This window comes from Perna viridis, chromosome 3, assembly GCF_037379345.1.
Source record: "Perna viridis isolate PV_CMFRI_1.1 ecotype Kerala chromosome 3, ASM3737934v1, whole genome shotgun sequence".
NCBI lineage: Eukaryota > Metazoa > Mollusca > Bivalvia > Mytilida > Mytilidae > Perna > Perna viridis.
This window is the reverse complement of record NC_142447.1, coordinates 22,534,494-22,559,560: the sequence shown is the minus strand read 5'-3', so window position 1 is coordinate 22,559,560 and position 25,067 is coordinate 22,534,494. Positions and strand designations below refer to the sequence as shown.

Sequence of the window (25,067 nt, the reverse complement as noted above, 5' to 3'; positions counted from 1 at the left end):
TTTAAACTGATAGTGTTTCATTGGTTTTGTTGTTTTTTGTTCACATGTGTTTAGTAAGGTGGTTCAATATTATATGTACTTGATCATGTCACATTGCTCTTTTTACTTAACAAATTTATTTGGAATGATGAAATTTACCACTAAAATTATTTGATCCATTCACAGGGACATTATGACTTTATTTTAGCAATCTTATGATACTGCCTGGTATTTTCTGTATTCAGTTACTGCTTTAATAATGAAAAGATTTTCTCAGTTGTTCATGACGATTTAATTACATCATATCGGCAATGATATCACCAAAAACTGAAAAAAAAACATCTGTATTAAATATCTTGACATGATGGTTTTTCAAAATTGTCGTGATACTCTTTAAGTATGACATTATATTCTTAAGCATGATGTTCATCAAAGAGACCTCAGACTTAAACCAATGTAAATCCAACAAAAATTTAAGCACTTAGCTTAATAGTTCTGAGAAACCTTTTACTGATAGTAACATCATGGATTCATTACAACATAGATTGAGAGGTTGACATTGTCAACTAATTCACCAGTCTGTGGATCAAAGAAAGGTATGGATTTCACATCAATGGTAATTTTTTATGTCTATTTGAAATGGAAACTGATTGATACTTAAAGGTTATTGGTGTTTTTGGTTTCTATGTTTGGTTAGGTATTCATTAGAGTAGGATCTAGCCAAATGTAATTTGCACTAATTATTGGAATTTGACAAACTTTTTATTGCTCCCATTTCTAATTCTTCTAGTTTATATGGCAGTTTTGAAAAGATGTTGTACATTGATAATTTACAGCAGAGTTGTTTACCTTTACTGATTTTCTATATTTTTTTTTACAGTTTTTGATTTCAAATTATGCTCTACAGAGTACCTATGTTAAAAAACTCAAATTTAAAAATTTTTGGATCATTTTTACAAAAGATGAAAAAATAAGGCATTGTCATTAAGTAGCATAAACAGGTCTGTCACCATAGAAATAATTAGGTAAAACAGGTATCTAGTACAGTGCATTTAAAATCTCTGCTATATTTGCTAAGTCATCCTTAAAAAAAGGTTTCTATGTTTCTTTAAATATTCATTAGATTAGATTAGGATCTATTCAAATGTAATGTTACACTAATTATTGGATTCTGATGAACTTTTTATTGCTCCAATTGGTAATTATTCTAGTTTATATGGCAGTTTTGAAAAGGTGTCTTGCATCGATAATTTACAGTAAAAAATCCCATGTATAACTAGAATCCAGCACAGTGCATTCTATTTTTCTGTGCCTTCTGCAGAACTGTTGCTGATTCACTTTGTTTAATAATATTCACTTTGGGGGGATGACCAGTGATAAAAAAGTTTCTGTAATAATGCCATTGAATCAGTAAAAGGATAGGTTCACATATCATATTTTTACTGCAAATTTAAAATGATGATTCAATGCTAATTAATAGTAGAAATTCCATGTATAAGGCCACATCAAGTTAATTTGTAGATTCTCATCCACCAGCAACTAAAAAATTGGGCGGGTAGGAGGATTTTAGTTTTTATTTTTTATTTATCCAAGATTTGTAAAATCTTATTCCTGCTGATGAATTGGTTGAAGAACTCCTGGCAAAGTGTACTTTCGGTAATGTGTGTGCCATACCAAGGCAGTATTTCTTTAATTCCTCTCATAATCTTAAACTAACAACAAAAACCATCCTGACATTTGCTGAAAAATATCAAGATATTCTGTAAACATACAGCACATTGTATTTTGTATAAGTAGAGTTGTGATGTATACGGACATAAAAGAAATCTGGAAATTTGAACCACTGTAAAAAAAAATCAACAACAAAAAATTTTGGGGTGCGCGGGGATGAGAATCTACAAATTAACTTGATGTGGCCTAACAAATATCATGGTTAAGTTATACAGTACATGTACACATGTAAATACTGGCTGTAATGAGATTTAACATTTTGCTTAACCATTATATACCACTATAAATTTTATGGCATTTAGATACTGGTATTGATATTGCAAATAGGTTTTCCTGGTTTGATAACATTTTGGTATTTGCAGTTAAGCAATTTTATTTGTGATTGTCAAAAATAATTATCTTTTGTAAGGAATATAAAAGCAATTGACAGATCAGAATTTGTTTTTAACCTTGGAAGAAAAAGATACTATTAAAACTGAATATTTTAAATCAATAAAATGGTTTTCATTCTTTTAAAAGTATATATAAGTAACAAACACTGAGAACTTAACTAATTAAATGAGCACCAGAATTCCACCCAAAATGTTAGGAGATGGACCATATGCACTGGTAGGGTAAGCATCTTTAGTTTATTTAGAAACACCACCTATCTTTTTCATGTAATATTTGGAGGTTTACATGTAAGAAGAGGATTCTAAATTAGTGAAATTGGCCTTGGTGATAGAACTGCAATAAGTGGATCTTTAAGAGCCCAATTTACAATTCACATAATAAACTATTTAGTATTGAGCTTTCAAGCAGAATTTTAGTCTATTGAGGAAATGCTTTAGACAAAACAACTTCATGTATGAAAAAATGTTCTATAACTATATTGAAAGATGGGCAATTATTTGCCTTCAGATTGATGAGTATTAGATGATAGATATCAGCAGGTTTGGTCTCAAGGCTGCTTACTTGAGGGTATGTATTGATAATAGAATATCTTATGCCATGTCACTCTAATGGATAGAGTAAACTTATACCTGTTTTTTGCAGAACCAATTTCCTGAGAATTCTATTGAAGTAACTGAAGCCTTGTTTGGTCATGGCATCTCATTTTAAAGGAAAATACATTATATGTGTATTCATTTATTGGTAGTAAAGTTTCACCAAAGTTATTTTTGTTGTCTATCAAAAAATTATGAAGTTATGTCCATTGACATTGTTTGTTTGGCATTTTGGCAGATTATTTTATTTCTTTTAAAACTTGTAAGTATGGCCATTTACTTTGTAACTAAAAAATGTTCTAGAGAACTAAAGAACTTGTGTGTTAAGTTTCTTTTACATGTAATAGTGCAACTTCAAACTGATCGATAATGGATTATTAAATTTTTATTTGTCTGTCTGAGTATCTTAAATTGATTCCATTTAGTAGCGGTGGGTTCTGATGGTTGGTACCTTTCCTGTTATTGGAAAATGATGTTAATTTTGTGCAAAATTTAGGCAAAAATTAGCAGATGGTAGCATAGAGCCAATAGCCCAATACTAATTTTAGATTTTCATATTATGGTCAGAAATTTAATTTGATATCTCAAAAACTATTAAGATGTACAGAAAAGTAAATATGACCTTCCATCATTAAATTGAAGAGCTCTTTTTGGGTTAAGTTGTATTACATCTGCCTTTAGGTGTTATTCCCACTGGAAAGGCCAAAATTTTGTCAATGAATTATTGCATTTTAATTTACAAGATTTTTCTTCTTTTACATTTGAATAGTCACTTCATTAACTTACTAAAGATGACTTGTTGTGTTACTTATTAGGTATTGTTTATTTTTAGATTTAACTTTTAAGAGTTACTGAACTTGACATACCTTATATAGAATTCAAACTTTTAATCAATTTTACAGATAAGGGTTTATGCTTTTCTTTACAATATTCCCCGTTTGTGATTTAAAATTTGCAGTATTTATGTAACTTATACTTATTTTTCTGATAATAAACTAGTTTTGATTAATTTATTGATACAGTTGGACTCTCTATTTTAATTACTTCAGCATCACTTACCTTGAATTATTACCATCCTTATATTGAAGGTGTTATACATGTACTTATAAATTGTTATTTATTTGAAAAGATTTTTGAACAAGCAATATGATAGATCATTTCACAAATTGATTTTTTATTCATGCACTTGATGTCCTCTATAGATATAGTGGATATCAAATTGGATTGAAAGGTGTTTGAGTACTCATTATATAGAATAGAAATACTATGAACAAGCTCACATGGAGAATACCTCCCACTTCAAATGGAATAATATGGTAAATGTTTAATTCTTATGTTAGATTATCTCCCTTTGGAGTTCTACAACACTAATTATATTCTTTCATGTCCTTCATGCACATCTATATACAATTAATAAACATCCTTTAAAATTTTATCAGAATTCCTTAGTGATTAAGAAGACTTGCAATATTTATTTAAAACCCATAATATCTTCATTTGGAAGTTATCTTTGAAATTTCATAAAAATCCAGAGGTTCAAATTTTATTTTAAAGAATGGGAGGTCCTGGAATTTTCCTAGTCAGAAAACTCGGTAATATCAAAAGGCAACAACAAAATGTCAATGAAAAGGATTGAAGGTTCTTAAACTTTAAATGAAAATTTCTAAGGTTGAACATTCAGGAGAAGCTTCAGGAGAAACGTGGTCAGATAAACAGACAGAGAGAGAAATTCTTTTTGCTGGGAGATGTTTAAAAAAAATTTTTTTTTAAATTGCAACCTTATAAAAAAAAAATGTTCTAAACTCCTGGAAATTAAAAATCGGAAAAGGTGCAATAGTAAATGTCAGATTAATGAAGCATCAAACCTAATTAATCACAAATTAATTACTCAAGAATGCCATTTGCTCACCAGTTAGTTAGTTTAAATTAAACTGACTACATGTAACTGCACTAGATTGCCTGTTTTTGTGCATGATATAATTGATTTTTTTTTCAATTAATTTTGACTGAGATACAGATAGAACTGACTGAGTATTTGAGTTGTGTATCTTGTAACTTGGACATATTGTGTTATTCTCATATAGCAAGTCTACTAGATAAGGCATTGAGTTAGGGAATGCACATTACTCTGGTATTGATATATAACTTTGTATGTTGCTTTGCAATAGTCTTTCGCCACAAGATTCTACTTTGCCTGTACCCATAATTTTGTTCGTTAAAGCGGTAAGAAGTTGTGACCAAGAACCTATTTCTCCCTCCTCAATGAAGTTACATTTTGGAATAATAATGATCAAAGTTAATGTTATCTGTTTGTCTGACATTCCAAAATATTTTTTTTGATACTCTATAACTAACAACCTTCAAAAGTATTTTATTTAAATGATAAAACTTAATTTTTCATTTTCAAAGTTGTTGTTGAAAGGCCAAGTTCAAGCTGGTCGGATTTATTTTTTTATACAGAGGAGGGTTGTGAATTGATTGCCCTTGGTAGATTGTGAATTTGATTGTTCTTACATTTTCTATTATTTCAGCTTTATATTAGAGCCATGTAAATGTGCTAGGTACTATTGAGGGCCATACTTCAGACTAAGTGTAAATTTGATTTAGAGAGCAGTGTTGACATAAATATACCACTACAAACAAAAGTACAAAGGAAGCTTCCTGTCTGTCGATCTGTCCTCCTTAACTAGGCAATGGATTTTGATAAAATATTTGGGAAGAATTGATATCATATGAGATGTGCATGAAGGAAGATAATTATTGTCAGACATATGCAAGGGTAGAAAATCCAAATTAAGGGTTCACATGCTTACACGACGTAAGAGCAACTCAATGTTAACCACTCAATCAATTTTGATGAATTTTATAGAGAGGTCAGGTATTATATGTTGATGTAAAATAAATGAAGATTTTTGGATAGCTTACATAGAATAATCAAGGGAACCAAGATTCTAGCAGAAATCAAAAGAATGTAATCCAGGGACAAAGACCAGACATGGAAAACAGACAAACACAACAAAGAACACAAAGTAATTAAAACAATACATACAAAAGAAGCAAATCATTATGAACAGTTTGCAATAATGTACAGCTTGTGCATGCAAACCTTCCTGAACCATTCATTAAAAAAATATAGTGTGGCATCATTTGTCAATATGCTTAAAGAAAAAAATATAGTAGGGCATCATTTGTCAGTATGCTTAAAGAAAAAAATTATAAATGTTGGGATATTATGCTTTGATGGTAAGGGTTCAGCATGTTTCAAGTCTGAACTGAAGCAGAGAGTATTCTTTTTTGTGAGCTGTTTCAAAATGTTTCTTGTTTAGTGTCTCTGATTAAATATTATTTTCTGATTGATCTTCATTTCCATAAAGAAATCAAAACAAAATGATAATTAATTTTCAAGAAAAGTTGACACTAAGCTCTAATTTATGTAAATGTATTGATCAATGCTTAAATTATTATGATTTTTTGTCAGATTTTGATATCAAACTGTTGTCTAGAATATAAGGGTTAATTATGAGTAACATTGATAGAATTCCATAGTATTATTGATTATTTAGGATATGTATGGAACTAGTTCATTGTGATCAGTATAAGCTTAAGCATTGGATTTAGATGACATTAGTAAATGGATTAGCATTAAGGCCGTGTGGTTTTTTTTACGTCTTAGATTTATAAACAAGAGATGTGTGTTATTGAATTTTAAAAAAATCTGCTAGTACCTGATTCTGGATGGTCATGTTTGCTCTAAAAGAGAATTTTGCACCATTGAGTTCTCTTTCGGTGGCTATGTTTGCTGTGTAAACAGCAGGATTTTCCATCAATGCGGGACTGACTTTGATTAAAAAATATTGATGTTCAATCATGGAAACTTCCAGCTTTAGCAACATCAATACTATCATGTGAAATCTTGCCATTTAAAAACATGCCTGATTTCATGTCAAATAAAACAATTCACTTTGGAATCGATGGTTATCAACCTTGGTGTGACTCTGGTATGACAGTTTTGAATAACAGGAATTATTTATAACTTTTATATAGCCATAGAAGAATCAAATTGCTTGGATTAATCGAATAGTTCTTGTGGCATCAGATAGTGTCGTTTTTCTGGTGAACGTAAGTGACATATATGATATAGATATATAATAACTGCTAATAGGTATTGTGGTCTCTGTAATGTGAATACTCAAGAAAATATCTTTAGATGTCCATCAATTTTATTGTGAGGTTTCCAATTAAGTTCTTTGAAAGCACCATGATAGCCAGTGATTTCTCATAAATCGTATTATTCCTGGATGAGTTCCATTGCTCATCAGAAAAAGCATTTCTATATGGATTTGGAAATAACATCAAGTTTGCCTATTTACATTTTGAACTCCAGAATATATTTGATTTCATCTGTTAACAGGTTCATTTGTTAATAGTAGTCAAAATATTTGAAAGTTACAGAAAATACAAGATCTTTTGAAATAAACAAAAGTACAGCCATTTTAAAATAAAAAATGAATTTTACTAAGAAGGTATGTTATCAAATGCAACATATGAATAAAGTATGTTAGTGTATCAGTTAAATCTATAAAGAGATTTTTTCATTAGAAATAGTGGAAAAATTACAAATTTGAGACATTTTCAATCAATGCACGGGTAATGTTCATTATCAAACACCTAGATTGACCAAATCATACAAATTTGTGGCCAAATCAATTAAGGATTATAAAATACTACATGTATTTTTTGTAACTCTTAGCCTACACAATTTTTGTTTGTTTTGATATTAAAGACCACTTTACCATTTTACTTTACTCCTCAGTTGACAGGTATATCATGTGATTTACTGTGGTTGTTAATTTTAGATATGCTGTAATATACCCTTCTTCACCTTTCAATTGTCATAGTGTATATTAACTGTCAAGAGGGGGTTGCTCATATTTGTTTAATATGCTGAACGTCAGATGGTTTTTCACAACTGTTGGTTCAAACCTAGTACATTTCATAGTTTGCACTGGTAAAAACAGTAGCTTTGAGGTTTCCAGCATCAACATAAAAGTGGGATTTCCTCCCGCACATGCCTTGTCGTCTGTGTGAGACCTTTATTGGCATACAAGTCGTAAATGTCTTCCTTAGTCAGTCACAACTGTCAGTCTAAAAAGTTCACTTGGTTTGTTAAATGTATTAGAAACCTATTTCTATTTGGTTACTTAGGTAAAGAATTATTGATGTTCTTCAGCTTGTTTTTATTCTCCATATTAAGGAGGTAGACCTAGGGTTAGGGACATAACTCATGAAATCAGTGATATGTTTGCATCATACTCAATTTCACCAAAGCCTCTCAAGCTTTCGTTTGAAGCAGAATAAAATGAATCTAAGTTAATTAGATGCTTACTTAAGATTGATGTAAAATGCTGAATACTAACGTTCCAACGATTTTTAAGAGTTGTGTCTGAGAATGGGCCATTTTAAATAATCATCTGAATTTCAATGGGCCATTCTTTTACATTCTTTGTCAAAATTTCTGATTTCAATAAGACATTTTCAGCAGGAATCTGATAAAAAGCACATGGCCCCCTCCAATATCTGCACTATACCTAACCACCATTTGTTTTCTGCTTAGTGCAAAGTTTGGTCTATGGATTAGTTATTGTTCCATATAAAGTTACATGTGTTTGCAATCAGATAAACTAAATATATTGGTTTATTAATGTTAGTATATTGAAGGCCTTGCAAGCTAATATCATTGTACTTTATTAGTATATGAGTGATAATTGCTAAGATTGTGGATATTTAAGTACTGCAAAGTTTTATCATTTCAGTTACAATTTAGCAAGCAGTATGGGTGTAGAGTTGCTTTATTTGTATGGCTTTTTATTGTTTCAAATTGAGTTGCACTGAGTAAATGGGGTTTCGGTATCATGTTGGTTTAGTTTCCAATCTAATTTGATGAATATGATCTTCAATGCAATACCATCTATGCAAAATCTCCGCAATGGCCACCGCCCAATGCATGAGGGATATCTCCATCAATGAGACCAGAGGGGTTGACATGTATGTTTTATGTCTTAATATTCTTAAAGACAGGAGTGAACATAATATACTGTTTCTCAAATACAAAGATCATCTACAGTATCTTTATTTTGATGAAAGCAATATGATCGGTCAGTCAGTATACATGACATTTTTCATCACTTTGTGGTTGTTGTCCCTTTAAAATATTCACTAAATCCATTCTCACAATACATAAATATATATTCATTGCTTTCTGACTAATGTCTTACAGTGAGGTATTGTTGAATTTTCTACTTGCAGACAAAAAAGTTGTGAAGTTTAACAATCCAAATAATATTGGACCTACTGAATGTTCTACTCAGTCAGTCGGACTCTTTAATAAAGTCAGCTGCTAAGTTTCCATATAAAACCATAAAATTTCTGAGTTTAAGCTATTTCCAGTTTCCAAACTAACTTAAACAGTTCAAGTTGATCCTTATAACAGCTATTTGGGGCAGAATAAGATCGTTACATTTTCAGAAAATCAACCTTAAAGTAAGCAGAACATGTTTAAACCCACATTATTTTTTACAATAATGTTAAGATTTAATCAACATTAAACTGTATTCTAATTGTCTTCAACTTGCTTCTCATTTCTTCTCAAATCTTTGATCTGCCACTGTTCAGCATGAAGATTAGTACTTTCAGCTTCAAGCTAGTTGATTGTGATGGACAGGAAGCAGGTTTCGTAGAGTCAATCAATATACCAATTAATTACAACTTGACCAATGACATTAACTCAAAGCTGCTTAGTGCGTTCAAAGAGAAAAACTCCTTAACTGCACATCCATCACGATAGATTTATCTTAACTGATACAAATGTATTCTCCTTTTATGGTAATATTGATGGCCATTCACATGTTAGACAGCTTTTTATATGTTTAATCAATTTTTTATGTTGATCGGTTCAGTTTGTAGAATAGTATCATGTATAAATTATGTACAGGGGTTTTGTAACAAAATGTCAACAGCTGTTCAGAATGGATCTTTACCATGAAGACCTTTTACATAAACAATCTTATGTTAAAGAGTTTTTGAATAATGATCTGCTTGTAAGTAAGTCACTTAGAATAGAAATTAATGAGTTCTTACACAAGTGTGTAATGGATATAACCTTAAAAAAAAACAATATGCTTAAAATGGCATATATTTAACCATCCAGGGACAAGAGCAATCTTAACAAGTAAGAGGTAATTGTACTGCAATTGATGAAACAATTCTTCTTTGGTAGAAACACTAAGTTAAACTAGTTTAATGCTTTGGCACTGAAATAGTTTTAGTCTTACAAGTGTTATAGTACTGTTCTACCTAAGTTTTATGCAGAACTTCCTGTTAACCAAACCACTTTGAAGTTTTTTATGGCACTGCATAATCTTCTCAGCTTCTTCAGGAGAAAAATCTCAGATATTTAGTATATTGCTTTCTTATGATGACTTGTATCGTGTTTCCCCTTTTCAGGTTCATCACTCATCAACTTCCTGTTTACTAGTCGACTTAGTAGTTTTTTAGGTGCTGCATAATTTAGATTTTCGTAACCGATTTCTCTGCTTCTACTGAAGGGAATGCTTAGATATTTTGGTTCTGCACATTGGCTGTCACATTGCTATGAAATAATATTCAACATTCCAAAAGAATGTTATGATATTTTTCTTACTATAAAGAGTCCTACCTTTCAACCTACTGCCTGATTTTATAACATCTAGCACTTCTTATTCAAATGTTGGACACAAATTTAGATTAAAAACACATTTATAAGGCTTGTCTTCCAAATTTTTTACATACAGACTTTTTTCTCAAGATATATCACAGAACTTTCAAACATTAAGTTAAAATTTGTTTAGAAAACCTGTGCCTCAGATTTATGCTTTTAAATTGAGAAACAATGTCTTTTTCTGTTGACACTTTTTTATTTAAGCATTTTGCTTTATGCATAGTGGTACTTTATTAAAAAAATTTCCAATAGATTTCTTAAAAATGAATAATCCTAAATGGAATTAAAAGATAAACTATTTGTCTGGGAAAGGGTTTGAAAAAGCATTTCCTACACTGTCAGTCTGAGGTTTGACAAAATAAAATGTTCTGTCTGACCAAAACGTATTTGATAGTCATATGTATTACAGGCAATTTTAAAGAAATCTTAATTCTGTCTAATATTGGTCCTGTACTGATCCTCGAGTCAGGTCAGCCAGGTCTTACAAATTTTGTGAACTCTTGAGTAATGTTTTTCAGGGTGAAAATTTTGCATTTCTGCTTTTAAAAAAGAGTGATTTTATTTTTACATTATGTAATTTTCACAATCCCTGTATAACCATTTTTACTCAGAAGGGAGATTAACTCTTATAATTTGTTTGCTGACAATTTATGTGTTTTTATTCTGCTTTGGACAATTACAACATATAAAGCAAGAATGTAAGTAAGCAAACACCCACACCACAAGCCACCCCCCCCTCCGAAAAAAATGGTTTGGCAGTTTGATGGGATTTGCTGCAGGAGTTCTCCCCCAACTTTATTGAAGACTATGCATACATAGGTTGGTCCTATTTTCATGAAGGATGATGGTTCACCTACATATATAGTCACAATTTTAACACCTATGACATTGGTCTACCTCTAGAGTACATGTAGCCTTCCCAGAATACAGCTGACTTTTTGTCAATTGAGAGACCCCAGGCCCCTTCCCGAAGTAATCAAGGATGGCTCAATAGGCTTCAAGTTCAAATTAAAGTTTCATGTCTTCACAGTCCCTCTAGGCCATCAATTTTGAGACTAAATCAATTTTATATGTTTTGTATAATCAGAATCCTTATTTTTTTGACATCTTGAAAATAAGTGTTATCCCAGTTTTATTTTGCTACAATATTAAGTTCAGTAATTGGTCAGTTTAAGAAGTATTTGTGAGCATCAGTTCACTGTTTCCTTTATAATAAAAATGTTGGCAATATTATCTTTTTCAAAACACCTATCTCTTATCAAGTGAGGGAGAGTCGACTGCAGTGGGAATTTGTCTTTTCATAAAAAATATGTAAGTATTAGTAATTGACTTACTATTGGTGAAATATTATGGACACTAAGAAAACAAGATTTGTAAACAGGCTTATCACCACATAACTTCTCAAATTTGTTTAATGTTGAATTAATGTTTATTTTATGAAAAAGTAATGGAATTTTTTATATATGTTACAACATCTATACTTCAGGGAATCTGAATTGGTAATGCTTGTTGATGGTAGGATTTTATTGTCTTTTTATAACTTTTGAAAATGATTTTTTTTTCATTTCTCTTTTATTGCTTTTATATTTAGTCATAATTTGGAAAATGAGTATGCAAGGCAGAAATCTGCTACTTTCTTACACTCCTTTTTGTTCATCCATCCTTCAAATGTGAAATGTTTCAAATCAGCCATTTGATTTTGCTGAAATTTGTAGGATGATTAAACACCATATTTACTTGAGCATGTCATGTGGCCATTTTGATTATAGAAGTTAATCGAACTCTCATTGGACATTGAATCAGTGGTGAGAACATATACATTTTGATTAATGGTTTTATCATTTCTTTATACCTCTTACATACAAAGTATGGGGTTGTACAGGTTTCACCCTGTCTGTTTGTCTTTCCATCTGCCTGTCTGTTCATCTGTCCCTCTGTCCAAAATATTTTTAGGCAGCTTGCTGCATTTATTGTTATGAAACTTTGTGGGATGTAGTATAACCACAAGGAGATTTGCATACTGTTAGGAATCATGTTTGGACAAAAATTGTATAATGATGACTGTTGAAACTTATCAAGCCTTGATCCTCCTCAATGACCTGCAGTCTTGTAATTAAGCTCAGTGAAGTGTTAGAATACCATATGTTTGGACAAAAGGTGTAGAATAATGACTGTTAGGCATTTTTGAGCAAACCTTGGTCTCTTAATGACTTGCAGGATTGTAGTGAAACTCAAAGGAGTGTTGGAGTACCATGTTGAGATGTGTATATTGTCAGGAATTATGGTTGGACAAAAATTGTAACAATGACAGCTTTTGGACTAAAGCATTCTTTTTTTTAGTAATCCTTGGTCTGATGCATTGTCCACAACTGCTCCTTAAAGACTTAAAGGATTGTTATAAACCTCAATGGAGTGTTTGATTACCATAATGGAAATGTGTCAAGAATTAGTTATATTCTTTTATTGTGTTGTCAACAAGAAATAGTTCTGATTGCTGTTTGGAGTTGTGTATTTCAGAAATGGCAGCAAATGGTGTGTCAAAAGTACTTAGTCAATCCACCACAAAATTATGTACAATATGAATAGTATGTCAACATTGGTCCCCAAATGTACAGGGTTCAACAGGCTGCCTGGGCATTAGTTCCATTAGGGGCAAAGTCCAGTAAGAGCCAACAAATGAAACATATAAATGAAATATGTTTGACACTTAAAAATTAATTTTAAAAAAACAAAAAGTAATGAAATTATATGGTAATTATATGTTATCCATAGGACTTCCTGTACTAAAAGCATATGGTTTTCAAATGATTTAGGACAACATATGTATTTATGTGATTTATATGTGTAAAACACATATTTACACATGTTTTCTTGTGATTAAAAATGTAAGAAAACACATTTGAGTTTTTTTTTCTGTTTACTCGAGGCAAGCTTATTTCTATGTTATTATTTTCAATAAACAACTGTCTTATCTACAAGCACAACAGTGTGACATTTGGTACCATAATTTTTCTTGATACTGTAGAATAATTTTATTACACAACCGCAAATCAAAATTTGCAGACACATAATGATATCACCCTGCAGTTGTGGTTGTTGTCTGAATCATTGGTGTCTTTCAACTTTTGTTTGTTTCCATAACTTGAATAAAATTTGATCTTTTTGAAATTCTGATACATTGTTCCCATGGACATGGAAGAGGGCCCTAGACTTTTTGGAGGTTTTGTCCACCCCTTTGAAAGCAAGGGGTTAAAAAGGGAAAAATCGGTGTTATTATTAAAATAGATAAAAAATGTTTATAGTTAATATGATTTTGATGATTCTGATGTCATTTTGTTGTTTCTGAATTTCTATTTTGAATTTTTTTAAACAAAAGAATTTTTCCTTTAACCATTTGGAGTTGAAGGGGTATGAAATTGGCCAGTCATGTACAAAAAATTTTGGAATAAAAAAAATATAATTAGATTCCTCATGAATTCCTGCCTGTGTTTTTCTATCAGATTAACATCTTTGATGGGTTTTTAGTTCTAGGGACTGAGGCAATGGTCTTTGATTAACACCCTTAAAACAGAACTTTTTCACCTTTAATTGAATTTTAAAATTTTATCCTATATTATGTCCAAATCAGTTGATGTGTCCATATTGAACTGTTAGTCCCTATGTTTTATTATGTCAAAAACTAATATTGTGTTCATACTTGACCCAAGTGAACAGAATTCAGCTGTATCATGCTGTGCTCTAACAGTTCTTTATTTTTAAAAATAGAATATCTATACTCAATATGGAAAACAAATGCTTTTACCCAAGACTTGTAATTTGTTAATGTTAGATTTGAATTTCCTCCCAAATATTTGAAAGGCATGTTTGCAGCGGACAGAATATGTTACTGTGTTTAGCTTGTCAAACCTGTTAATAAATAATATATTCTGATTCTACTGTTTGGTTCAATAAACTTTCAGTGTATTCTAACACTACGTAGCAGTGTATCAATAATTTAGACATTTTTCCTTACTGTTGATACATTATACCAATGTATGTTATTGAATATTGTAAGTTTCATTGATTTTCACACTTTGTCTGAGATGACAGTTGTTTTCTTTATCAGTAATTTGAAGTGACATGTTTTGGTTTTTGCAGTATCCATAAAAACCAATTAGATTCTGCTATTTGATTCCATATAAAATTCAGACAATGCTTATGGTAGAGGTGATTCATGATGCAGAAAAACCCACTGAACAAATGGTGCTTTGATCTATATACACCATGATTTTAAGTAATTATAGACCTTTCTGCATAATGTATTTTTGAGAAAAGCATTCATTCATCTTTCACTTAAATCCACCAAATCAAGAACAATAACTCTTGCATAGTGCCAATTTGATGTAGTTTCTTTTTATCTTAATAGTGCAACAACCAAATGAAAAATTAAGACTTGCTGTGTGGCCTGTAACTGTTTCTGAACAAGAAATAAATGAGAATTTGGTGGGTTTTTCACATGCATGAATCACCTCATTTCTGTTTATTATAAAAACTTCTAAAGACTTGTTTTTTGCTAATAATGCATTCTATATACAATACTTCTTATGTACTATTCAGGATTCTGAGGTAATTGAACCAAGTTAGAGTTCAGACAGGTTTTTTTTCTACTGTCAAATATAACCTATAATCTTGTAATTGAATTTACATAACTGTCTGCCTTGTTAGCAACAAGTCTAGTGTCACAGATAAAAAAAAAAACTATGCAGTCATATAATGGTATGATGCTGACATTGGCATTATCTATAGGCAGTTGGTTTTGTTGCAGTAACTTTAGTTATGATGTATCTATATGTTATTCCCTATCTCAAAATAAGGTTTGATTATTTTTGTAGATTGTGGCTCTGAAGCCAAGTAAACATAAATGGTAGGTTCTCATCCAACGTTTACAAAAAATATAGGTGGGAGGATTTTGATTTTTAATTTCGTACCAGATATTTGCTAGACTAATTTTAGTTATTTCAAGTATAGATATGTTCTAAATCCAAAGCCATATCAATTTCAGAGAAGAAACATCATTTTAGTCACAAAGAAATGAAAGATTTGTGTGTTATAGTATAATAATACTAGAAACTGATGTGAAAAAAAATCCTGATTTTGAAAAAACTTTTTAAAATGTTTGTCAATTTTGAAGAAACAGGAGGGGATGAGAATCTATAATTTTATTTGACCTAACTATGTTTAGTCTCAAGGGCCCTAAAATTTGGTTTTAAACAACAACTGAGTAACAGCAAAATTTTATTATACTTGGTCTCCTCTTGATTAATTACCTGAGGTATTTAAACTGAACAAGTAGTTTTATACTTTCTTTTTTAGCTCACTTTGCCATAGGCCATGTGAGCTATTGACATCACTTGGTGCCTTTCATCGGTATTAACAAATTTTTAAACAGTTTTTCTCATATATCTCCAAAGCTGTTTTGTTGAACAAATTTAAACATCAGGTAAAAGTGTTCAGCATGATGAGACCTATCTTCGGACACATTTTGGTGAAAATCTGTTGACCCATGTTAGAGTTAAAAAACATGGCCTCTGTTGCTAAAAGTAGTACATAGGGGTCAAATACAGTTTTTTTTTTTAAATAATTCAAAAAAACTGTTGAATTCTGATGGAGGGTAATACTGTTCAACATCAGAAGACAGACCTATGCAGAAATTTTCAAAATGATTCATTGCCCGATGTAGGAATAATGGCCCCAGAAACAGATTTTTTGTGGTTTTTCACATGTACAATTTTGAAAATCTCCTCTGAAACCATGCGACAAAAATTAATGAAAGTTGGCATTATTATTTTTTAGGATATCTTGCACAAACTGATCATTTAAAATTTTTCATTGGTTAAAAAAACATGGAAGTCATTACTGAAAATAGAATGTAGGGGTTAAAAATAATTTTTTGCTATTTTTTTCACAACTGTAGAATGAAAGCTGCTCATAAGATAAACATGATATTTTAAATTGACTGGCAGTATGAAATTTTTTTAGGCAGACGTTTTCACCAGATTCTAATGATATTTTGTTTCTTTAGGATACATTGTGTTATCATTAAGTTGAATGGTGATAATGAAAGTTTGTTCCGGCCAGCCTTTTTCCATCTAATTTTTATACTTGATTTGATTTCAACAATATTTGGTTTATATCGGAAACATGGTCTCCAAGTTGAATGGTGATGATAATAATGTTGTATAGCCATTTTTTAACTTCTTTTTTATGTTCTTTTTCAGCAAATGTATACTGGGGTAATGCCCCCTCAGACCCAGTGGAATAACAGGTCATTGGGGACCGCTGCCCAAATTTTTTTCCAGAGGTTCTAAAACACTTTGAAGGCATTTTTAACATTTTACAGTGCCTTAGATACTCAGTTGAACTTAAAGCATTCATCAATATATGCTCTTTTTTCAGCATTTTTTGTCAAACATGGAAACAAAACATGATACCTTTACTTAGTTAATAGGGTATGGATTACCAGGTGAGCGATTCAAGCTCATCGAGGGCCTCTTTTTTTTCAACTTGCAAATAAATTATTTATCAAGGATTTTGTTTACATTTGAAATTCACAGTTCAAATATATATATGCTTCTAGCTAAATTATGTTAATGGTTCAATCTAAAATAAATCAAATGTTATGGTTCATATTCAGAAAGTGTAATTCTAACTATAACAATAAATATCATCTTTGAAACTTCCAGCCTTTTCTTGGATTGTAGAATTTCTATATTGATCTTTAACACATAATTTCACCTGCTGGGCAAATTTTGGTCTCTGCTGATATAAAACTTGGCCTATTTTTCAGTCTTTAATATTTTGTAACCTTTATTAAACAAAAAAAAAATATGAGTTATGCAAAAATTTCGACAGACTGTTGTTAAATGAAAAGCATGGTGTTATATTGTATAAATGTCAAATTAAACTAAATATTCCCAAAGAACCTGAAAAATTACTCATAATTTTCCATTCCTTTCGTAATTGGAATATAAATCTAATTCTTACAAGTTAACAAAATGCACACATTTGATCCTTTAAAATAGTATCATGGGAGGAAGTTCTTATTTTATAGGTATATAGAAATCATCCTGTCTTTGTCTGTCTGTCTGCCTGTCCTTCCATCTGTCCATACATTTTGTAAGTACACTCTTTTTTGAAGAAATTTTATGAGAATTTTGGGGGTCGATCATATACAGTTGTGCATGAAGTAATATAGATACTGTCTGAGCACTCAAAAGGGAGATAATCCAACTCAAGGGTTTAATTTTGTTAAACTCCTCCTAAACTGCTCAAGGGATTTTGATGAATTTTAAAGGAAGGTTAAGTATCATATGTAGATTGTCTGTTTGTTTGTTGGGGTTTAACGTCCGAGCAGCAATATTTCAGCTATATTCAGACGACATCATATGTAGATGTTTATGAGGAAATATAGTTATGGTTTGAAGCCAAGGGGAAATTATTGAAGATTATACATTTAACTGCATATGGAGCTGATGTATTCTTTCTGGGACTTGATATACTCCTTGTGGAGCATAGGGCTACTACAGTTGCTCTCCATCTCACTCTGTTTTGGGCCGTTCTTTTCACTTTACCCCAGCTCTTGCCAATCATGTCCATTTCCTTCAGCCTTTTTCTTTTCCAGCTGTGAAGAGGTCTTCCTTGCATCCTTTGTCCTCGCTTCTCTGGTAATGCTGGTATACGGTTTTTGCTATGTGTGGCCAATCCATTGCCATGCCCTTCTTTTAATGTGGGTATCTGCTGGATCTTGGTTGGTACAATCCAGAAGTTGTTCATTCAAAATTTTTCTTGGCCACCACACTTTACAAATATGTCTGATGCATTTTTGATAAATACCTGGATTTTATTTTGAAGTCCAGCTGTTAGTCTTCAGGTTTCACACCCATAGAAAAGGACAGATTTTACATTGGTGTTGAATATATTGTGACCTTGGTGTTTTTCACTAAGCAGGTTTGATTTCCAAACTGGTTTTAACATGGCGAAGGCTTGACAGGCTTTGTATATTCTGGCATTTATGTCTTCATTTGTGCCACCGGTCTTACTAATGACACTTCCTAGATATGTAAACTGTTCAACTTCTTCCAGTTCATCCCCTCCAATTGTCACTGAGTGACAATTATTTCTGGGAGCTTGCTCGCAATGTTTTAGTTCATTTTGCATTGATTTCCAACTTTTTGTTCCCAAGTTTTGAGGCTGAAAACATCAACAAATGGCAGGATGGGTATGACATATTCTTTAGTGCAACCGTTTATTTAACTATCTGTTACTACTACATGTTATAATGACTAATGGTGTTGGGTGGTAAAGTAAATAAGTGGTTTAACAGTAACCCCTCCCCTCTTTTTTGTGTTACCTCCTCACAAGATTTTAAGTTCCACTTTCATGCTCATTTATAGATTGCTGTTTGTCCTTCTGTTTATCCCTGGGTTTTCACATCATGAAGTTCTCTTTCTCAATTGATAATTTTTTGGTACAGTTCTTGGTCTTAATGAAAGGAAGCTTTTTTTTTATGTTAAAATCTTTTCAAAACCAAAAATAGAGGAAAGGTCTGAATATCCACTTTATACCACCTATGAATAAGCTTACCTACACAAAAATTCTATGTGATCTAATACCTCTTCATTACAAACATGTTATCGTTTATTTGCCTTGGTCTGATACAGTTAACTTTTGTTGGAAATTTTGACCTTTATCCGCAAGGCTAAGGGTGTAAAGTTGAAATTCTTTATTTATCTTTATTAGAGGCACAATTAAATGTCAAACCTCTGTTTTCCCAGTATTTGCTTTGTTGTGAATGTCATGCAAGTCAGTGTACCAAGAAAATGTCTGCAAAATAATTTCTATTGATAATACGGTTTGTAAGCATTTTCTATTCTGGAATTTCTGATGTAGAATGTATTGAAATCTGAAGAACTGATCTTCATCTTATTTTATACTTCATGGATCTCGAATGTTGCATTACAATGCAAAATCTTCTATTTTATGCTTTTCGTAATATTTCTATCATGTATAACTAAATATTTGTGGTTTTTTATCAGCAATTTTACTCAAAAAGATATTTTACTTTTGATACTGAATCTAATGCTTCTTTAAAGGCAAATCTCCATGACTTTGAATAGTAGACTAGGACCAATTCTCGTGAAACAACAGTCACATGACAATCTGAAGACTTACATACCCTTTTTAAGTTCCAGTATTGTCTATGTCATGACTGCCATCAAACTACAAATTATGGATGTATCTGGTTTCTTGTGTACATAACCTGTTTTAAGTTTCAATATTGTCTATGTTATGTCACTGCCATCAAAAAACAAGTTGTAGATGTATATGGTTTCTTGTGGTTTGTATTATTACCATGAGCAATCTAAACAGGAAACTCTATATATCAATAACATTATAAAATACATGAGACGCCAAAACCAATAGGTTTGTGGTCCCTAGATACAATTCTCTACTCCAAATATTTCATGTAATATTCTACATACATGCAAAGTCGATTACGAGAAATTATGCGGGCTGAAAAACCAAGTCCTCTAGGAATTCTTGTTCTCACTGAATATGTCAGATGTAAACAGTCACATTCATGATAGGGATTTTAAGTTTCTACTTTGCCAAGAGATAATTAGGTCGTGTAGCTATCACTCATTCTCTGTTTAAGGCTTCTAATGGTTTAATTATACTGAACTTGGAGTTCTTGACAAATTGTGATCCTTTTTTCTGATGGGTTAGTGTTTCCTGGCTTAAGGCATTTTGTTCTCATTAAATTTTCTGCTTGCCATTGTATAGAATTGACTAATCAATAAGATTTTGAATAAGTTGAGCCATCCAGGTTATTTTGAAGGTCTGACATGGGGTAAGAATAATACCCGTACATAACTTATACTCCTGGGACCTTTGAACCCAGCACTTAAACAAAAAAAATTCTTCAAGCCATTTAATGTCCTCTTGCAGATCAGTTAGTCTTGTATTTCCAAACTATAATTTTACAAACTTAAGAGTCCAAGTTTTGAACAATGAATTTTATTGTTTAAATTTTTTAGGTAAAAAATTTTAAATATTGTTCTATTGTATTTCAAACTTATTCAGCATATTTTTTAAGAATAATCTAAGCTATTACCTATTAACTTAGTTTAAACCTGGTATATTTAGTATATGTATTGACAAAAGTGGCCTAAAGCTTAAAAAATGAACCATTTCCCAAATCTTCAAATACATAATTTTCACTATTTAATTTTTTTTATATTCAATGACTCATTACTGTTGATATAAATTTTGAAATAATGCAAATGATAACCAAAAAAAAAATCTTTACATTATTTTTGTTTGCCCTTTTCATGTATTTTTAGTTCATTTTAAGAAAATAATTTTTTATTCCTAGTGTCACATCTTAAAAGTAGTTCCATGTTCTGTATCTTTATTATGTATTCTCAGTTACATGTAATCTTTGTTTACATGCAATATCTAGCAGATGGCTACATTGTTAAATTGATTTTCTTGAATTGATTTTTATGATGACTCCATAATCTATACAGTGATTTGATTGACAGACTGCCAATTTCACTAACTACACAAATTATCAATGTAAATAAAATATTAATTACAATGATATGAAATTCTGATTGGATATTTTTAAAATCAGTCTGTTTTTTTTTTTTTGAGAGGATATTTAACACATTATAAGCTGGAAATCTGCTCTACCATATTGGACATGGTGTATTGCTAAGATTTGCAGCTGTGAATCATTGGAATTTCGGAAATTTATAGAGTATTTTCATTTTTTAAGGTTAGTTACTGGCTAGTTATAGACTGTTACTCCTGTTTTTGTCAAAGATGTTTTTCTTTTAGTCATGTACTGGTACATGTGAAAGTTGTTGTATCCAATCTCAGTATGACAGACTAGATCCCTTGACCTTGATTATAAGCTGTTGTAGTCTTTCAAACTTAGCGAAGTCTGGAAATGTCACTGTGATTATTTTTAGAAATATAAATAGACATTGTTCTCACACTGATTGAGACAAGGCAGACATTTAGCTTTGAACTTTAGATAATGAGTTATTATAGTTTCTGTGAAGATGCTTCTGTATTTGTGGGTATCAATTTTAATGGCTTAACAAATAATGTTAGCTTATGTATGATGGATGATTGTAAATGTTTTAAAAGCATCAAAGTTTTTTATTGAAATTTTGTGTTTTGTAGAGAATTTGAATGTGAACCTTGACTGAACCATGAATCCAAAATTGTTATTCTGTAATTCTTCCTCAGTATTTGCTTTTTACTGTGAAGGTAAATTTTTTGTGAGTATCAAGTTCTGTTGCATGCTGAATATTTTTTATTTCATGAATTTTCTCTATATTTTGTTATTGGAAATAGTTCATTGTTTGACAAAACCTCAAAAACTACAAAAATTGGTATTCCACAAGCAATAGTGTTTTCCACAGTACTTGAAATTATCACCTCTTATTGGCTTTTTAATGCTCTGGCATGCTAATGTTGGGATTATTTTATTTCCAGGTATTGATATGTAAAGCTAGATTGATTAGAAAGAAGATTTAGTCCACAGAAGTACAGACAATGGCAGCTTTTATTGCCAAGCAGATGGTGGGCAACCAGCTCAAATCTGTTAAAGGTATAGAACAATTAAACTATGCAAATTATTACATAGCACAGGGGTATGAATTAATTGGTGGTCCCAGGTCTTGTACCTTTAACCCTTTTAAGTGTAAGAGTTTGTAAGAATCAGGCAAAGTGGGAAAAAATCTGAAAAATGCATGTGAAAACCCTACTGATCTGACAATATAACATCACTCAATGATGCTTTCTTTATTTTGGATATACCATTTTTTTTTATCTTTGAACCACTTGATTTGCTCAGAAATTTTTCAATAGAATGTTAAAAAATGAGGTTTTTGACATAGTTATCTGCCTTTGAAATGTTCATTTTCAGTACATTACGATGAAATTATAACTCTCTGCACCAACATCATATGGCAAATATTGTCTTTTTTCCTTGTTTTCTGATGGTGCAAATAATCAAATTACTTTATCAAAATGATGTTTTTTTTTTATACCATCTTTCACCCACTGCCAGATTCTTATAAAGACTGACACTTAAATCATACTTCATTGTAGACTTTAGATTTTCCACAAGTGGACCTTTGATTTGAAGTTTGGAAAAGTTCAAAACCTTTCACTCTTCAAAGTAAAGTTGAATATGTGTAGTGTTTAGAAAATATCTTTTATTAAGTAATAGTCCACTTAAAATTAATGCAGATAGTTAAGCTGACTTGTATTAATTCTTTAATTCTTTACTTTTATATCGGTGTTGAAAGTGAATTGTAAAATAATCTCTAAAATTTCAGTTGCCTGGTAATGCTCCCAGATTAAGATATTTTTTAGTGAAAGTAGGTTATAGATTTATTTCATATTTATTTGGAGGATTGAATTTTTACTATGACCAAGCCAAAAGAGACTATGTTTATGTTTTCCAACTTTGGTCTATTTGCTTCCTTGTATGATATTGAAACTTTCGTCTGTGAACCATACAAAAGGCATTATAGGAGAAATTATGTACAGAAGATTATCAAACACTTCTTTTCTGTTTCTGCATGGTTCTGATATGGAGTAGTACTTCTCAATGCAGTTGCATACATTTAGCAGTTCTGGTTGTTCTCGGCACCAACCAAAAACCATGAAGGGAGGTCAGACCTAGGTGTCAAGAAGTTGTCTGAAGAGTTCCTGTGTTTTTGGAACCTCTATAAGTAGCAGCAATAATGATGAATAAGATAAATGTAGGGAGGGGGCTTAAAGATCCAAATTTGATTAGGTTGGGCATTTGATGTTTTCTCTGGAAGCACTTTTTCTTAGTTTATTTTTTTTGTAAGTTGTCAAGGTAAATAACATCCTGCAATAATAAATATAAGTACAGAAAAAAAACCATCATTCCCCAGAATTAATGTGTTGTCACTTAAAGGTCTTATGTTCTACAAGAAATAAACTTATTTCATATTTCTTAATAAAAAAAAAAAACAACACTTATACAGTTATTAGCTAAGATTTGTCTGTGTTTTTGTTTTATGAAATGTACATCTCCTCTTTGCTATAAATGCATTGTTATTGTTTGAATCCCTTGGGCAATTCCATGGAAAGTCAATAATACTCATTATCATAGATTGCAACAAAAACCATGGCTGTTAATTCAATTTATAATTCATAATTTCATCTGTTGTATGTTTTGATGAAGTACCCATAGTTCAAAGTTTCTTCCCTGATTTCCCAGCGGTGTATTTTACATGAAAGACAAAACTATTCCCAAGTAGTCTTGAGTTATGCATGATTACATTTCATTCTCGTAACTCTTTTCTTAATTGAGTCTTACATTAATCTAGAGTTATGTCCCTTGAAGGGAAAACAATTATTTCAATCCATGTAATTTCCAGATATATGAGGATATTGCCCTTTTGGTGATGTTACTATTACTATAACTATTGTCTTTTTAAAAGTACACAATGTTTTTCCATTCATAATATTATGTTATGGAATTTCCAAAAAAAGTGTAATTTAGTTTTTTGTTTTTATTTTTAAACAGAAGCAATTGCTTAGGGTACTGTGGATCTTTTTACTGGTTATCAAGGAAACAGTTTCATTAAATCTATAATAAAAATGTGTAGAATTCTCACAAAATCAGAAATAATGATACTCTTTATAGTAAAATTTTCTTATTTGTGATTCTTTTTTATCACAACTTAACATTTTCCATTGTTCTTACTGATATTACATGTATCTATATCAGGCTATTTGTCCATAGATGGCAGTATCTTTTCATATGTAAGTTTCTATGCAAAGTGCATTTTTTCTTTGATAAAAAGGATGTAAATTGGCACTGAGATACTATATGATGGATACAGGAAACTTATATTATGGTACTTGGTTGTCAGGATGACATCTTTGGAAGTATGATTTATAGCACCAAGAAAGTGGCATGTTTCAACATTACTTGTATAGCAATCTCTAAACAATATTTTCTTTCAAATATTGAGAATATGAATTTGAGTTTGGGGTTTATTTTTTTTAAGAAGTTGGGACCATAATTATATGACATGTATATAGAGATCCTGTATGGAGTTTATATATTTTTAAAAGTTTGGACCATTATTGTTTAACATGTAAAGTGATGTTAATTACTATACCCATTAGGGGCAGTTGGCGGTGGTAAGTTTTGATGAGTCAGGAAGGTTTGTTCCCTGCCTGATGCATGGTTGATTTATGCACAGTAGACAAAGTTACTAATATATATTTTTGTAGTCTTGAATTCTAAATGCAAGATATGTTCATATTTTTTTGAAAATTGCCAATTTTATTCAGTGTTGGAAGCCTGGCTCACAAATATAATCACTTTAGAATTTCATTTATATTGCCGGGCAATTTGTTCTCGGCCAATTGTCATATTTAGTATGTAAAACAAAATATACAGTGGTTTACATTAATGAATAACAACACATCCTATAGTAATTTTTTGGTATGCAAATTATATATATACACCCAGTTCAAAACTTGCTATAACACATTAATAAACATATGCA

The 25,067-nt window shown here is 31.0% G+C and overlaps 1 protein-coding gene across 19 annotated transcripts in view; it reads left to right on the top strand.

Annotated features, from left to right (window-relative positions):
- LOC148621464 (complexin-like) overlaps window positions 1-25,067 on the top strand; it is an 87,813-nt gene that overhangs the window by 38,861 nt on the left and 23,885 nt on the right. For 7 of the 19 annotated variants that reach the window (XM_088575894.1, XM_088575902.1, XM_088575890.1 and 4 more), the window contains 2 exons: window positions 22,000-22,114; window positions 24,682-24,696. In XM_088575894.1, coding sequence (XP_088432020.1) covers window positions 22,060-22,114; window positions 24,682-24,696 — 70 coding nt within the window. In that variant the 5' untranslated portion in view covers window positions 22,000-22,059. Of the gene's footprint in view, window positions 1-6,441; window positions 6,816-9,776; window positions 9,798-21,141; window positions 21,272-21,684; window positions 21,772-21,999; window positions 22,115-24,681; window positions 24,697-25,067 lie in introns of those variants that run through there. The other 12 variants (XM_088575909.1, XM_088575903.1, XM_088575908.1 and 9 more) reach the window with 9 other exon arrangements.